Source organism: Syzygium oleosum, unplaced genomic scaffold, assembly GCF_021117445.2.
Source record: "Syzygium oleosum isolate NSW1041296 unplaced genomic scaffold, Sole_v2.1 Sole_v2.02, whole genome shotgun sequence".
Classification (NCBI taxonomy): Eukaryota; Viridiplantae; Streptophyta; class Magnoliopsida; order Myrtales; family Myrtaceae; genus Syzygium; species Syzygium oleosum.
In genome coordinates this window covers 20166198-20181341 of record NW_026607486.1, presented here as the reverse complement: position 1 = coordinate 20181341, position 15144 = coordinate 20166198, and the positions used below count along the sequence as shown (strand labels likewise).

General features: G+C 44.1%; 3 protein-coding genes across 4 annotated transcripts; 1 reads left to right on the top strand and 2 right to left on the bottom strand.

Annotated features, from left to right (window-relative positions):
* Positions 1-3546: 3546 nt before the first annotated feature.
* Positions 3547-8840, top strand: LOC115673025 (uncharacterized). Its single transcript, XM_030595044.2, has 5 exons — positions 3547-3780; positions 5115-5578; positions 5690-7673; positions 8012-8218; positions 8355-8840. The coding sequence occupies exons 2-5, from the start codon at positions 5217-5219 to the stop codon at positions 8670-8672; spliced, it is 2871 nt and encodes a 956-aa protein (XP_030450904.1). The 5' UTR covers positions 3547-3780; positions 5115-5216; the 3' UTR covers positions 8673-8840.
* Positions 8841-8853: 13 nt separating this feature from the next.
* Positions 8854-9881, bottom strand: LOC115673029 (uncharacterized). Its single transcript, XM_030595048.2, has 2 exons — positions 9603-9881; positions 8854-9508 (listed from the first exon to the last, which is right to left on the bottom strand). The coding sequence occupies exons 1-2, from the start codon at positions 9618-9620 to the stop codon at positions 9011-9013; spliced, it is 516 nt and encodes a 171-aa protein (XP_030450908.1). The 5' UTR covers positions 9621-9881; the 3' UTR covers positions 8854-9010.
* Positions 9882-10549: 668 nt separating this feature from the next.
* LOC115673028 (deaminated glutathione amidase, chloroplastic/cytosolic) lies at positions 10550-14692 on the bottom strand. Of its 2 annotated transcripts, XM_030595047.2 has the most exons (9): positions 14415-14692; positions 13847-13983; positions 13527-13655; positions 12655-12713; positions 12010-12122; positions 11844-11936; positions 11632-11734; positions 11228-11310; positions 10550-10985 (listed from the first exon to the last, which is right to left on the bottom strand). In XM_030595047.2, exons 1-9 carry the CDS (start codon positions 14643-14645, stop codon positions 10821-10823), a joined length of 1113 nt encoding a protein of 370 aa, XP_030450907.1. In that variant the 5' UTR covers positions 14646-14692; the 3' UTR covers positions 10550-10820. The 2 variants fall into 2 exon arrangements, with proteins under 2 accessions (XP_030450907.1, XP_056164862.1); XM_056308887.1 differs by lacking the exon at positions 13527-13655.
* Positions 14693-15144: the final 452 nt, after the last annotated feature.

Here is a 15144-nt window from a genome sequence, read left to right as displayed (position 1 = left end):
TGCCGTCGGCCACCCACCTGCCGCCGCCACTCGTCGTCCATTGGCCATCGTCTCCCGCCGTCGGCCGCCCTCCTCCCGCCGCCGCCCGAATCCCCTCGCCGCTTGCCTCCCACTGCTGGCCACCGTCTCCCGCTGTCGCCCGCCATCCTCCCGCCGCCTCCTTCCTCCCACCGTCGGCCACGGTCTCCTGTTGCAAGCCTCCCTCCTCCTGCCGCCGCCCACCTCCCACCGCCGTCTCCCCGCTGCCATCTGTCGCCCGCCGTTCGCCGCCACCGCCCACTGTCCACTTGCCGGCCACCCGAAAGGAAGAAATTTTGTGTCGTTATCAAATAAATTTCTGTTTCTGGAACAGAAATTTTGTGTCGTTATCAAATGTGTTTTTTGTTCAAAAACTCCTCCAAGAACAGAAATAGAAAAATCAATTTCTGATCGGAAATTGATTTCTGAACGGAATGGTTGTCATGCGCAACCTTAAAAACAACCGAACGCGTGTTGCTGTTCGAACGGGGACAATCAACCTGTCATGGAAGAAAATCTTCCAACGACAATGGTTCGGTCATGTGAAAACTTTTTTCCTTGGCTACTTTGCTAGTGATGGTCCCGGTGCAGTTCGTTTAAGGATGGATCCTTTTCTCGCAAAAAAGGTAGACGCTCCTGCCTACTTTATCGTCGATGGAGTTGTGTTCATTCCTCTAAGCTTTCAGACGTCCATATCACTTATTAAAATCGAAAATAAGCTAACATCTATGGGCGAGTTAAGTTAGCTTAACTTTGCAAGTACCAAAATCTGGACCTACACTGGCAAACATGATAATGACCTGTTCATCATTGTTACTCATTTCGTCTAGCTAAAAGCATGAAAAACAAAATTCCAAGCGATGAGAGGCGGAGGAGGGCCTCCCTCCCCCGCCCAATTTGTAGTTGGTGCAATCTGTATGAAATTTATGTTATGAGATAGATCTTTTGTAAAATCGCCGCGCCCTCTTCCTCGAGCAAGGGATCGGAAATCTGTTTTATCTTGCATTATGGAGCTAGATTTCTGCGTCGGCCGCCGTTTTCGGGCCTTGTCAAGATATTATTTACAATCGTCATAGAATGATCTCTATGCTGATCATGGCACATCTATTGTTATTTAGCTAGAGCGTGTGCTTTCTCAACCGAGGCACGATCGACTTTTACAGGATCATCGGTGACGAAGCAGCTTTGAGGGGGTTAAATGTTTGTTTTTAAAACGCGAGTGCGAGACATAATCCGTCCTCGGATCATAGTCTCCCGTCGAAAATAACTCTCGAGGCCTCCGCTCGCCTTCTTGTGCAAGGACCTTAATTTATTTGATACATGTGAATGTGAGTGATATGCTTCCATTGGTGGGGATTAGTTGAGTCAGAGACTCAAATATCCCGAGAAAACCGAAAAGCCAACCGGTTAGATTGCATACGTGAAAGCTCGTACTAAAATTTATGCACGCGTGCGATCAAAAAGATTTTGTAATAAATTTGACTATATAATAATAATAATAATAATAATAATAATAATAATAATTAATGGACAAAAATGATATTTTGAAAAAAAACCATCTTGCTTTTTTTGGCCAAAAAAAAATGACATTGTTAACGAGTCTCCCGAGACACTAAGGGCCCGTTTGGTAACGTGCCAAATAGTAAAAATTTCTGTTCTTTTGTTCCCAGAAATAGTTTGGGAACAGAAATGCGTTTGGTAAACTTTTTGTTCCTCGGCACATTTTTGCAAAAATTTGTGCCGAGAAACAGTTTTGGAAGAGAAACAAGAAGTAAAAAAAAGTTGCTTCTTGTTTCTCGGCACAATTTTGAGAATCAGTTTTTTTTTTTTTTTTCTTTTTTTTCTTTTCTTATTTTGTGGTGTTGTTCTTGGCTGAGCCGGCGGCCGGCGACCGGCGGCCGGCGACCGGCGTCCGGCCACAGCCCAGGGCCGGCGAGGGCGTCACGGACCTCGCCGGCCGCCGGCGGAGGCGAGGGTCGCCCTCTCCGCCTGGGCGAGGCGGCCTCGCCCAGATCGAGCGAGGCCGAGCCTCGCCGTCGGTCGCGACGGCGAGGTCGGCCTCGCCCAGGCGGCGAGGGTCCAGCCCTCGCCCTCGCCCCCGCCTCCGCCGGCGGCCGGCGAGGTCCGTGACGCCCTCGCCGGCCCTGGGCTGTGGCCGGTCGCCGGCGACCGGCGACCGGCCATGGCCAAAGAAGAAAGTAAAAAGAAAAAAAAAATTTAAACAATTCAAAATATTATTAAAATATTATTTAGGAACAGAAATTTTGTGTAGTTACCAAACGCATTTCTGTTCTTTTCTACTCTAGGAATAGAAATTTTGGACATTTATCAAACGCCTTCAAATACTCGAAATTGTTTCCAAGAGAATAAAAAAAAATCATTTCGTTCGGAAATAGCGCACGCAATGGTATTCATGCGCACCCTAAACAACCACGTCTAATGAAAGAAATATTTTCAGTTTCAATGCATTGATTGCACATTACCACTACAGAGAGACAATGATTCGAAAATGATAAATTCAATAGTAACAGTCAACCAAACAAAAGAACAAAAAAATTACTACCAATAAATCTCGAGAAGTCTCTCGACCAAAAAAATAAAAAATAAAAAAATCTCGAGAAATCTCAGCATAAGCTGTCTCCCCCATGAATTTGTCTTCTGAAGTTTGAAAAAAAAGAGGGTTTTTAAGTTTGGAAAAACCTCGCCAAATCGACGCCAGACTCTTATTTAGGTGTCGCAAAATCAAAGAAAATTCCGACACAGCAAATTTGAAAGCAACAGCAGTCACACGCACGCACGCGATTCTGAAATAAATAATTAAAAGTCTTATTAATCTTCCCTTCCCTCCCCTTTTCCATTCTCTCCGTGCATGCTTTGCTCCTGCTTCCCTTCGTCAACTCCGTCGAAAAGAAAGAGAAGAAAAGGAGGGGGCAGAAAGGGCGGTGAAGGAACATCCTTAAATTCCGTGCGCCCCACCTCTCCCGATCATTGCCCCAGCCCGCTCCTCCGCAACATCCGCGTCCTCGAAATTTGAAAAAAGGAAGAGGAAAGAAGAACCTCGGCCTTTCTGACGAAACTGCCCTCCGCCCCTCCTCCTTCCTCCCCTCCCTCTTCTCTCTCTCTCTCTCTCTCTCTCCTCTCTGTTCTCTCTCTACTCCATCATTACGTTCAGTAAATTCTGTACGCCGAAAAGGCCCGAATCCCCGCGCACGCCCCATCCCACACGACATGTTCTCTCTCTCTCTCTCTCTTGAAAGGAGCGAGCGCGCACTATCATTGCTCTCCAATCGATCGCCAACTCGCAGTCGTTCTGCCGGCCCTTTGACACGGTCCCTTTCCCAGTACTCGGTAACGTAAACGAACTACTTCTCCTTCCTTCTTCCTTCTTCCTTCTTCTTCTCCTTCCTTCTTTGTAGTTTCTCAGTGTCTGCCTCTCGTCGCTTGATTTTCGCCGTCGCTGAATCGCACTGAATCTTCTTCCTTCTCTTTATTTTTTTGGAATTTCGAACGATTTTTTTCTTTTTGGGGTGCGGGGGTTTGCTCATATGGTAAGTTCGTAACGTCTATTTGTTTGGCCAGATTCTCTTTTATCTTCTCCTGCGTGCTCTCGCGTTTATTCTCTCCCTCTCTCTCCCTCTCTCTCTCTCTCTTCAAATGCGGAATTCGGTCGAATCGTGAGGCGCTTGCATCGGCCGGCGAGGGGGCGGCCCCGTTTTTTTCGACCGTTGGGGGAAGCCGATCGGAGTTGGGCCGCCGCGCTCGGTGAGACGTTTCTTTGTTTCTGCTTGGTTCTTGTTTTTGTTTTTTCTTTCTGTTCCTTTCTTGAAAATCTGTGGTGCGCCGCTCTCCGTTTTCTCTGTTTTCAGTTGAATTTCTGTTCTTATTCTTCTTCTTCTTCTTCTGCTGCTGGTGGATTTCGTCGGCCGCCGGGGCTCATGATTTTTCTCGTTGAATTCTGCTCTTCTCCTCATTTTCCTGCCTGATTTGGTTCGTTCTGATTTTGCCTCAATCGAATCGCATAGCCAGCTTTATACAGTGTCGATTTGGCTCAGACGCATTCGATTCGATGTTTCTGCGTGTTTTTCCTCGCCTAATCCCCTCCCTGTTCGGCGTGTCTGCGCCTTGAGGGTTCTAGGGTTTTAGAGGAACCGTTAAAGAGTCATTAGGGTTGATTCTGTCTTTTAAGCCCAGGTTCTTCTGTTAGGTCCTGGGGAAGAGTGGATCGCGATCGGGAGCACTGACACTCCCGTTACTGGAATCTCGTAGTTAAATCTGCCTCTTGAATTTTCAATTGCTGACAGTAACTTTTTCTGATTCTTTAATCCCAGAAGATTCGTGCTGCTTTCGTTTTCCTATAGCTTTTTGAGTCTAAACTAGTCGTTGGGATACATGGGCATTCCATCATATCGGATGGCTACTGTTAAACTAGAAAAGATGTGGGGAGTGTGCTTTACTAAGATGTTTGGGGAGGGGAGCTAGTCGAGTCGCATGAAAATTGGTTAAGATAACGGCTAAATAAGCTCTAATTTGTTGAAATTTTCTACTTTGACATTGTTGTCCTTTGAAATAGGACTTAGCATTTGATTCTTTAAACATCCATTTGATTATCCAACTTTCTAGTACAGGACGGGGTTATTAACATGGTACTTCATTCGTTTCCTTTTGGGTGCTCCTTACTCTATGCTTGTTTATCAGTGGGATAATTAGAGCGAGCTGATTGTCAGGGTCGACATGTGGCCTGAAATTATTTCTCTGTCGTTCTGAAAAGTGAACAATAAAAGTTCAATTCTTCTAACTAATAATGGGAATCTTTTTTGGTGTCGACTTAGATTTATGATCTTGGAATTAGTCTATATTTAATTCATGTCAGTGACACGGTTAATAAGTGTGGCCTTTCACCCTTTTCAATGCTGTTGCATCTTTTTAAGTATTTCAGGTGCCTCTCATGATTATTTCCATGGTAGGCGCTTCCTATGTTTCTCTACAGTGTTTTATTTATTTCTCTCTTAAACTGTTATTTGCTGTATGCAAGCTCCTCCTCTCTCTCCTACCATCTTATGAATAGCAGAATAATGGTTTGTTATGTTGTGTTCCAGGTTCCCTGAGCCTTGGGTCAGTGCAACGTTTACGACGAGGTTGTATTCATATGCCAAGATCCTTAATGAGCCAGCTTGACGCATCCTATTAAAGATTTGCAGATGAAAAAGCTTTTCTTTTTCCGCTCATCTGCTTCCGGCAGTGGTAATAGTGTTGGGGATTCTCCACCTTCAACGGATAAGACATGTTATCCCCTGTTTGACAACAGGTTGACTGATCAAGCTGGAGAGAAGCGTGTGAGTAATTTCCGAAGCCCTAGAGGAGGTCTGTTCACCAAATCTCGAAATCAAGCATCTGACAGTCAAAGCTCAAGTACATTTTCAGGTTCAGGACTTAGGAAGAGCCGCTCTTTGTCTTCTGCTAACTTCCTTGCAGAAGCTTTGGAGCAAAAGAACTCATCTTCCTCTTTGAGTGATCAGAGCAGATCTCCCGCTCGACATCAGCCTTCTGAATATTCACCTTGGTAAGAGACTTGGTTCGTTGGAACTTGTTATATAATGATCTATACATCCTTGTGTGCAACGTTCTTTCTTTTTAATATTCGCAAGAGTCTAATTTAATGGGTTTCTGTCAGTCGTCGGACCATTCCTCCGGAGAAGCAGTCCAAGCTGAAAGAGTTTGATGAGACAGCTTACAGAAATGGACATGGGTCCAAGAAGCCAGTTTACATTGTCTCCTATGATGATGCATCACTCTCTTCTAATTGCTCTAGTAGAGTTTCAAATAAGGTCGTGGACCGCTATATTGATGGTGAGCAGCACCAGGAGAGGAGCAGGCCTAAGAAAACTTTTCAAAAGATATATATGGGTAAGGATGGTGGGAATCGTCCCCCACGTGTCCAGTATACAGCTCCCACTTCACCAACTGATAGTGTGAAATGTAAACCAAGGGCTCAGTCGTTTAGAGAAGCTAAAAATGCTTGCCTTCACTATTCATCTGGAGATTGGGTAGAGAATGGTTTTGGTCATGAATCCCCTAGAAGGCTTGCTAAGAATGTGATTGAGAGACTCACCCAAACTACAGTTTTCCCTAAAATAAGTTCAAACGAGTTCGACCATGATAGTCCCATAACAATTGAAGATATCTATGGCGAATCCTTGAATAAATTCTCTATCGGGGAGGTAGTTATTCAGGATGACATTCCTTCGCATGAAACAGATGAAACTACCAAAAGGTACCATAGGGAGGATTCCTCTGGTTTCCACATGCCACATGTCTGCCCTATGGAAAAGTGTGAACCTTTGTGCACGGATGTGATTGGAGAGGACATGGACTTTGAACTGCAAAGGAGGCTTGAGGGAGCACAGCAAAGGGTTGCATTCCTTTCTCGGGAAGTTGAGCAGGATCTCTTTCTTATTGACATTAGTTTTGATGTGCCAACACTCATCCAGACAGTCAGAAACCTTTCAGAAGACAGAATGAGCTTGGCCGTGGAGGTTTCGGAACTTTTACAATCTAGAGTTTCTGACAGGGCTTCGCTCAAAGAAGAACTGAGGCTGGCAAAGATAGAGCTCGAATCAAAAACCCGGAGACTGGAAAAGGAGAAGAAGGAGCTGCAGTCAGGTTTGGAGAAGGAACTCGACAGAAGGTCGAGTGACTGGTCATCCAAGCTCGAGAAATTCCAGCTAGAAGAGCAGAGGCTCCGTGAACGCGTTAGAGAGCTAGCAGAGCAGAATGTTTCGCTCCAGAGGGAAGTCTGTTTAATCAGTGAAAAGGAAACAGAGTGCAGAAGCTCGATGACATATTCAGAACAGAAAGTGAAGGAGCTAATGGAAAAACTGGAGGAACTTGGCGTGAATAATCATGAATATGAGCGAACAATCTCTGAGTTACAAGAAAAATATGTAGCAACAAAGGAGAATGGAGAGTTGCTTAAAAGAAATTTTCAGGAGAAGGAGAAGGAGTGTAAGGAGTTGCACAAATCAATAGCGAGATTAATGAGAACCTGCAGTGACCAAGAAAAATCAATCGAAGGGCTTCGAGAGGGATTCAGTGAGGAATTTGGAAAGCAGCGATCTCTGGAAGTGACTGACAAGCACCTGGCGAAATTGAAAATGGAGCAAATCAGGCTGACAGGAACTGAATTGGCTTTAAGAAGAGAGTTGGAATCAACTAGACGAGAAAAGGATTCTCTTCGACGTGAGAATATCAGCTTGCTAAGCCGCTTGAACTGCAATGGAAAAGATTCTGGCGACTTGATGTTTCAGCTAGACCAGGAAATCTCCACTCGTCTTTGCTGCTTGCAAAGTGAAGCTTTGTCAACACTAAATGACAGCTCCCATGTATGTTCAAAGCTACTAGACTTCTTTAAATTGGAATTCAGCCACATTAAAGTGACCAAGCAAGGTGCGGAAGCTATAAAAAATAGTCTAGATGAGCAATTCATTGTTGAATCGGACATGAAAGTGCACGGGATCAAGCGTAGAACCGAAAGCTTAATGAGGAGTCTGCAAGCAATGTCTGGCTTGCTTCGTGAGAAGGCAAAACCATTTTCTTTGAAAGATACACAGGATGCTGATGCTCATGGTTCATTGCAGCTGAATGATCAAACTTGCGAGGTGAGTTACGAATCAATAGTTACTAATTAACAGGTTGACCTGAAATGGCGGACTTTAGATGAAGGCTCATGTATGTGCTATGATTAGGCTATTTATTTAGCTGGTCTTTCTGTCGTTATTTACCTGCGTAAGCATATCTTTTATGGAGCAGTTATTCGCCTGCTCATGCTCGATGCATGATGGCTTATAGTAATATCCTCAAGATCCGACTTTTAGTTTGAACATCCAGTTGACAGTTCGCATTCATCTGAAGGATTTTACTCTCCATTACACCCGAAACTGTTGCTCCACGACTTCCCCATAGAGAGTCCTAACATATTTTTCTGTTCCTACCGCAGGATACTTTGATTTCAGAGCTTAAAGCAGAGACTTTGATGACGAGCTTATTGAGAGAGAAGCTCTACTGCAAAGAGCTGGAAGTTGAGCAGCTCCAAGCCGAAGTTGCAACAGCAGTAAGAAGCGCTGATATCCTCAAATACGAAGTCCAGAACGCATTAGACAATCTTTCCTGCGTCACCCACAAGTTCAAGGACCTGGAACTTCAGGTATTCCATTCCCAGACAACAACTTGTGTGAACGATCCGACACGCCGGATTTCGTTAGGCCGTCGTATTTGTTTTATCACTCTTGAGCATTTGGTTTACTTCCCGAAAAACTTTCCCCGTATGAATCTTGAAACAGATGCTGAAGAAGGACGAGAAGATAAGCGAGCTCGAGAACGACCTGCAAGAGGCTCGGAAGGAGATGGGCGTCCTGAGGGGGATACTGCCTAAGGTGTCCCAGGAGAGGGACCTGATGTGGGAGGAGGTGAAGCAGTACAGCGAGAAGAACATGCTCCTGAACTCCGAGATCTCCACGCTGAAGAAGAAGATCGACGTCCTCGACGAGGACATCCTTGTCAAGGAAGGACAGATCACGATCTTGAAGGACTCGCTGGGCAGCAAGCCGTTCGACCTCCTAGCGAGCCCCGACTTCACCCGGGAGTTCTTGCTGGAGTGACGTGATCGCGACTCGGCCGTGATTCATACTGTGAATATAAATGCTTTACATTGCACCTTTGATCTTTTTACTAGGGAATTGGTTTGATTCCAAAGGAATTCGGTACATGTTTTCTTGCCTGTTGGTTTTGGGAAGTGAACGAAAAGAATGAAGCGATTCTTTTGTTCATACTCTTACTTAGTTCTGTCTGCAAAGTGAAGACTCTTATAACATTCTTGCAATGAAAGAGAAGACACAACCTCGTCTGCATATGTACATTACAAAACACAGACTAGTCAAACTCCTCCCACGACAGGAATGAAGAGAGAGAGAGAGCGAGAGTGTTTGTGTGGAAGTTTTCATGGGTGCTTGGGCACAGGATCGACGCCGACTGACCGGAGCGTCTCGGCCTTCGGGCGGTGCGCGAAGGCGTCCTTCCTGATCGGGTCGGGGATGATGGCCTCCCCGGTGTCGAGGTCCTGCACGTGCGCCACCTTCCTGAAGAAGGACCGGGTCAGGAAGTTCTCCGACTCCTCCGCCACCCGCTCTGGCTCCACAACCTCCAGCACTGTCTCCCGCCTCGACTTGTTCACCCGCACTGCCGGCGAGTGCATTATCTGCTGCTTCGCCGTGTGCAGCCCCAGAGTTACCGACAGCAGTATCATCCCCGCTGCCACGCACAACGGCACGTACTCCCCCCACGGCTTGCCCGCCCCCCTCTGCTCGGCCCGCCCGACGTCCCCTGCCGCCGCCGCTGCCGACGGAGCATAGGCCTTCAGCTTTGGCGCCGTGGAGGTAGCGTAGGACGCGCCAGCACCGACGCCCCTGGCGCGGTGCAGCATCGAGTACAAGGGGCTCTGCGAGATGAAAATGCAACGAGCACAGTTCGTTATTCGGGTCGGTCAGAAAAGAGTGGAAAGAGAACATTAGAAGAGACCGTCGGCGACGTACCGGTGACCGGAAAGGCATGACAGACGCGCTGGGCTGTGCAGCCAGAGATCTGATGTGATGCTCGTCTTTGAATCAGGATTGCGGATTTGCTGTAGCAGTTGGATGGATTTTGGGTTTGATTCGAATGAATTTAAAGAGTCGACACACAGAGAGAGTGTTCTGGAGACACGTAGCGCCATGGAGAAGAGTGGGAGTTGGCACTTGGCGATGCCGGGGAAGGGGGACAGGATCGACGTGGGAGCTTCTCAAAGCGCCACGTCGCCAATCAGTTGCCGTTGGGGAAACGATGACAGGTTAGCTAGTTCATGAACCGATGCATGATTTCGCATGATGTCTCGCTTTGGTCATACTCGGGTATCTTACGACCTTTTAAACGGTTTAACAACTCGGTAAATTTTAGTCATTAGTCATTTTGCAGAAACTAGTTCGCTTGAGTAAATCTGTCAATTTTGTGAGTTAAATGGGTTATAAATATATTTAGAATGATAAAACTCGAAATAATGTGAGTTTTAAATAAGTTCACAACTTATTTATGCCTAATCCACACCAGACTCTATTCACGCTTTCTCTTTCTTGCTCATACTTGATCTCGTGCTCGCTTGCTCTGTCCTCTCACTTCAGTTTGCCTATGAATTTTCTTAAATTAGGTTAGATACTCAATATAGGTCGGGTCGAGTACGTTATGGATATGAATTGGATGGAGTATGAGTCACTAGATTTGTATTATATAAAAATGGGTCAAATTTGGATCGAACCATTTTCAATCCTACCCCAAGTCACGGTTTTCTTCTTCCCCGAGCAAGAAGGAAATAAAATGCATGAAAAACGTGATATCAGCGAATGATGTGCCGGGAAAATTACATATCCAACCGAACATCATCAATCACCAATGAAGTTGCCTTTCTTCGACTTGCTTTACGAGGATGTATCAATTGTCTCGAAACTCCTTTGACCAAATGTTTCACAGGTCGGAGTATTCAATTCACATAATGACAATGTCAGTTAAAATTCAATTCAACCCAGAATCACATCAGTAGATTCAACGCTTCAAAATGACTGAAAACGTTTGGAAGGCCAAACGCCTGCACATAGAGCTTCCATGCACATATGACCAATGCTACTCCGAGATTAACAGCGATGAAAAACCAGGTACACGAATTCAAAATGACAAGTGCAGTATGTTGCTGTCTGCATCCAATTTCTATTGCTTCACGGATCTTATGACACGTCGGAATGCCTTGTCTCTGAAGCCAATGGACGCAAAGGTATCATGCTCTCAGCAACACGAAGCATATTGACTCTTGCAACTTTATTCAGCTTGGAAATGCACAGTAAAGGGAATAACAAGGATGCAGGTCTCCAGAAGTTGAACGGCTTCCGATGCTGAAGAGGGGGACAAACGATAAAAGTTAAACATGAAATAAAACCATAAGCAGCGTTCAAGCTTGTTTAGAGAGTTGGCTTTCTATCAGCTCCCAACCTCGAGGCAAGACTAAAGATTGGAGTCGATACGGTTGATAATATGCATTAAGTCATCCAATTCAAAAAACAACGAGAGATCAGGTTTTCGGGTGTTGTCACTACTTTTATACATGTAAATATGGTAACTATAGAGCAGAAAGCACCTTGGCTATTGGCATCCTTGTTCTCACTGAATCCACTAACGATAGGTCAATATCAGCTATCGCAATCCCTGTTGACACACGATCTGAAATAGAAACCAAAAACGTTAAAACAAATTCAGGGTTGCAATTGCCCAAAAGCGAAGGCAGAATATTTCCGGAGCTACACTAGAGCATAAATTTGTGCAGATCAGTGTATATAATAGCATCTCCAGTCCACGCAGACTAACATTGCTGAATATATTCTTCTGTTTGGTATGGAACTTAATACTAAAAGAGAGCAGTGGTGTAAAAAAGGTTTGTATAGCCAATCGCAATGAATGAAATAAGGCTAAGCACGTTGTTTTCCTGTGTAGAAGTCCCAATCACAGATTAGTCAGAAAAAAAATGGTGGAATTCGTCCTAACCAGGTAGACGACCAACTACGGTGCCGCACGGATCAATGATTAGTGTGTCGCCATAGCTCTCTCTCTTGTCGTTATGCTTTCCAGCTTGCGCAGCAGCTATGACCTAATAATGCATCAAGGCAGTGTTTCACAAAACAAAACATTACTTATAAAAGTGACTCAGACAGTGCTTCTACTTCAGTAGCCTCGCAAGAAGTAAAATAATCACGTACATAGCATTGAGTCTCTATTGCTCGAGCACGAAGTAGAATTTCCCAGTGTGCCTCACCTGTTATCTTTGTAAAAGCTGCAGGCACCAAAAGAACCTACAGATGGTAATAGCAACCTCATCAGATTTAGAAGAACTTGCAAATGTACATCCAACAATGTGGCTGCTACCTGTGCTTCATGTTGGAACCTTAGCTGTTGGTAAAGCTCTGCAAATCTCACATCATAGCAAACTGTCAGCCCCAGACGTCCAATGGGGCTGTCTAGAGCTACCGTATCTTTTCCTGTAAGTAAAAAAAAAATTGAATTGGTGAAGAAATATAGAATTCAGGCATGTATGTAAGAAGTAATACGCATGGATTACCAAAATAGAGAAACAACAATCAAAGACTATATAGAGAGAGAGAAGACCAATCACTCCTATAAAAGTACACCACCAAAGAATAGAGAGAAATTAAATAAAACGCTCACTATGTAATGGAAAAAAAAAGAAAAGAAAGACTGAGGACTATGGTTTCTAACTTGAACAGTTTTCTAAAAATAGCATTTAAATAATTGAAGTGGCCCTTTCTCTGAGCTGAGATTTACCTTTCTTGATGAACGGTAATTTGAACAGAGTAAAGAATCAAAAGATTTTCTGAATCAGCATAAAGGTGCTTACAGTAGGTGTATAAAATGTAAAGCGCTATCGTAATATGATATTACTCAATGATCTCATCAGAGTATTCTATAGCATCACAAACCAAAGGTGACACTTACACAAAGCAACATGCTTAAACAGAAGATACTTAACTTGAACGAGCAGAAGAAATATACCTGGTTCTGTGTAGCTGCTCTCTTTGTATGACCTTCCGCCTGGAACATCCACGTCAAACCTTAGGCAAAAGGAAAAGAACACTTTATTTTGTGATTGATTCCACTGAAACGGGCAAATTGTAGCTCAACTAAAAGGAAGAATTCTCATAACAAATGCAATAATATCCAACAAAAGGGTCTTGTAAGTGCAAGCAAAGTTCAACAGAAAATCACTTTAATTTGAGCTAGCTTTTGTTCTTCCTAATGAAATAATTCACAGTGGTCTGTTGTTTCCCAATTCAAACGACAAGATAACTTTGGCATCCAGAGACATGGTACTGAACTGGCATCTGCCACAAATCGAGTGGACAGAGACGAAGATCGGGTTAGATTCTAGATTCATTTGCATTAGGAATTCATCTTGTCTACAATTGCATCTCTCTCTCTGTCTCTCTCTCTCGTGCGCGCGCTTGCGCATGCTCCTGCCATAGCCTGTTCATGCTGTTAACAGATGACTGGAAAACATGATAGTTGTGCATGCATGTGCACATGTATATGTCGAGAGAGAGAGAGAGAGAGAGAGAGAGAGAGAGAGAGAGAGAGAGAGAGAGAGAGAGAGAGAGAGAGAGAGAGAGAGATGCAAATTTACATTTTTTATGAGCAAGTTAAGAAAGCAAAATTGTGAGTGCGCATAGTAGGCAAAGACTGCTCAAGACATCTATCATCCTAGGAGTATGTGTATTAGCTGTGTTTAGTTATAATCCAGTGACGAAAGTAAAACACAATCTGATCTGGAAGTCTATAATACATTAATGCAACACAACAGGCAAATAAGTTGAAGGAAACTTATCATATTGTATTATATTTAAGGGTGTTGAAGTTGATAACCATACAAGTGTATCTTCCGATAAGAGCTCCTAATGTTACCAGCATCATCAATCACAACATGTGTGTTGCAGATATGCGCCTCTTCTGACCCTTTTTCTTGGAATCCTCCAAGTGACAACCAGATTTTCGACTCCCTTCAGTTGAGAACCAAGTGAACGCACTTAAGAACACAAAAAAAAAATGACGAGAAAATCGAATCTGTGACTCCGTGAGCCAATCGGAAAAGAAATGTGACAAAACGAAAAAACAAGAGGACAGGGTTCGTGACCAAATGGACACTGGAGTTCACATATTCAAGCAACAAAGCATCCACGCCATCCATCACCTTGCAAGAGATCGGTATTGTTGCATGATCGGTCCATCCAATGGTTCCGCAATTTTAACACTGTCCTCATCATTGGCACCGATGAAGGAGAAGCTTTCCGGAAAGCAAAGCAATTTAGCCCCCGCAGAAGCTGCTTCCTTTACCAACACCGAATCGATTAATGTAAGAACAAACCACACATACGGCATTAACAGTATAAACCGTAATGGTTGTCTATGAGAATCAGCTTTCACGGAAGTTAGCAGAGTCAACCACAAACAGCAGCGTCAAGCTCACCATAATCCACCCCTACCGGGAAGGAAAATTGGTCATGAGCAGAGATAATCATCAAACATCCGATCGAACATCTAAAATTCATTGCCACACGAGTTAAAGTTCACATACTTCATAGAAAAAAACGGAACTTTTGACAGCTAGATAAACGAGGAAGCTAAAAAACGAACTCCTTGAATCCTTCAGTATGATGACTGACCCACAAAGCGTAAATAAGAGTGCAATGAAACGATCAGGAACCCAAATGCAACAACATTAAAAGAGGGAAAGTAAACTGCGAGAACACGAGAGTTACTTGAACGAGGCGAGAGCAAGTGGCGAAATTGGCGGCGAGGTCGTCGATGGAGGTCATCTGGGCGGTGGCGACTCGGACGGAGCCGACGGCCATGGCGGAGACGGTGGCGGCGGCGCGTGAGATCGGGGACCAGGAGCGCGGGTGGCGAGAGGAGATGGCGAGATGGGTCGACGATGGGATTGGTCGGAGAAGAAGAGTGGTGTCGGGATTGAAGCAGAGAGCAAGTGGCATCGTTTGTTTCCGAGCAGCCGCTCAAGCCTCAAGCTGCCACCGGAAATTTTTTGTCTTTGCCTGTCCTTATTTTGGTTTTTTGGCTTGAAGCTGTTGCATTTTGATTTTGAGAAAATTAAAAAAAAAATTCAGAGAGGGTAAAAAAAGGAAAAAAAACCCTGCATTTTGCATAAGGGAGAATGATACAAATGGTCAATCAATTTTTGCCCAATATGTAATATTATCCCTAAATTTTTAATTTGTTCAATACGATCAATGAACCTTTAATTTGTTCATTGTGGTATTTGAACTTTAGGTACATGTTCAATTTAGTCATTAGAATATATGAAAATACTCAATATTCTCATTCCATTAATTCAAATTCAAGGGCAATATTTTACATTTTTCATATAATTCATGGACCATATTGAATATGTACTGAAAGTTTAGAAGCTGCATTAAATAAAATTGAAAGTTTATAGACAACATTACATGTTGAGATAAAGTTTAAGGACCACAA

Coding starts and splice junctions, on each gene's coding strand:
- LOC115673025 (XM_030595044.2), top strand. CDS start 5,217: ATGAAAAAGCTTTTCTTTTTCCGCTCATCTGCTTCCGGCAGTGGTAAT. Junction 5,579..5,689: donor CCTTCTGAATATTCACCTTG/GTAAGAGACTTG, acceptor GGTTTCTGTCAG/TCGTCGGACCATTCCTCCGG. Junction 7,674..8,011: donor TGAATGATCAAACTTGCGAG/GTGAGTTACGAA, acceptor TTCCTACCGCAG/GATACTTTGATTTCAGAGCT.
- LOC115673028 (XM_030595047.2), bottom strand. CDS start 14,645: ATGCCACTTGCTCTCTGCTTCAATCCCGACACCACTCTTCTTCTCCGA. Junction 13,656..13,846: donor CAATACCGATCTCTTGCAAG/GTGATGGATGGC, acceptor TCTCAACTGAAG/GGAGTCGAAAATCTGGTTGT. Junction 11,311..11,631: donor CGTAGTTGGTCGTCTACCTG/GTTAGGACGAAT, acceptor TTTCTATTTCAG/ATCGTGTGTCAACAGGGATT.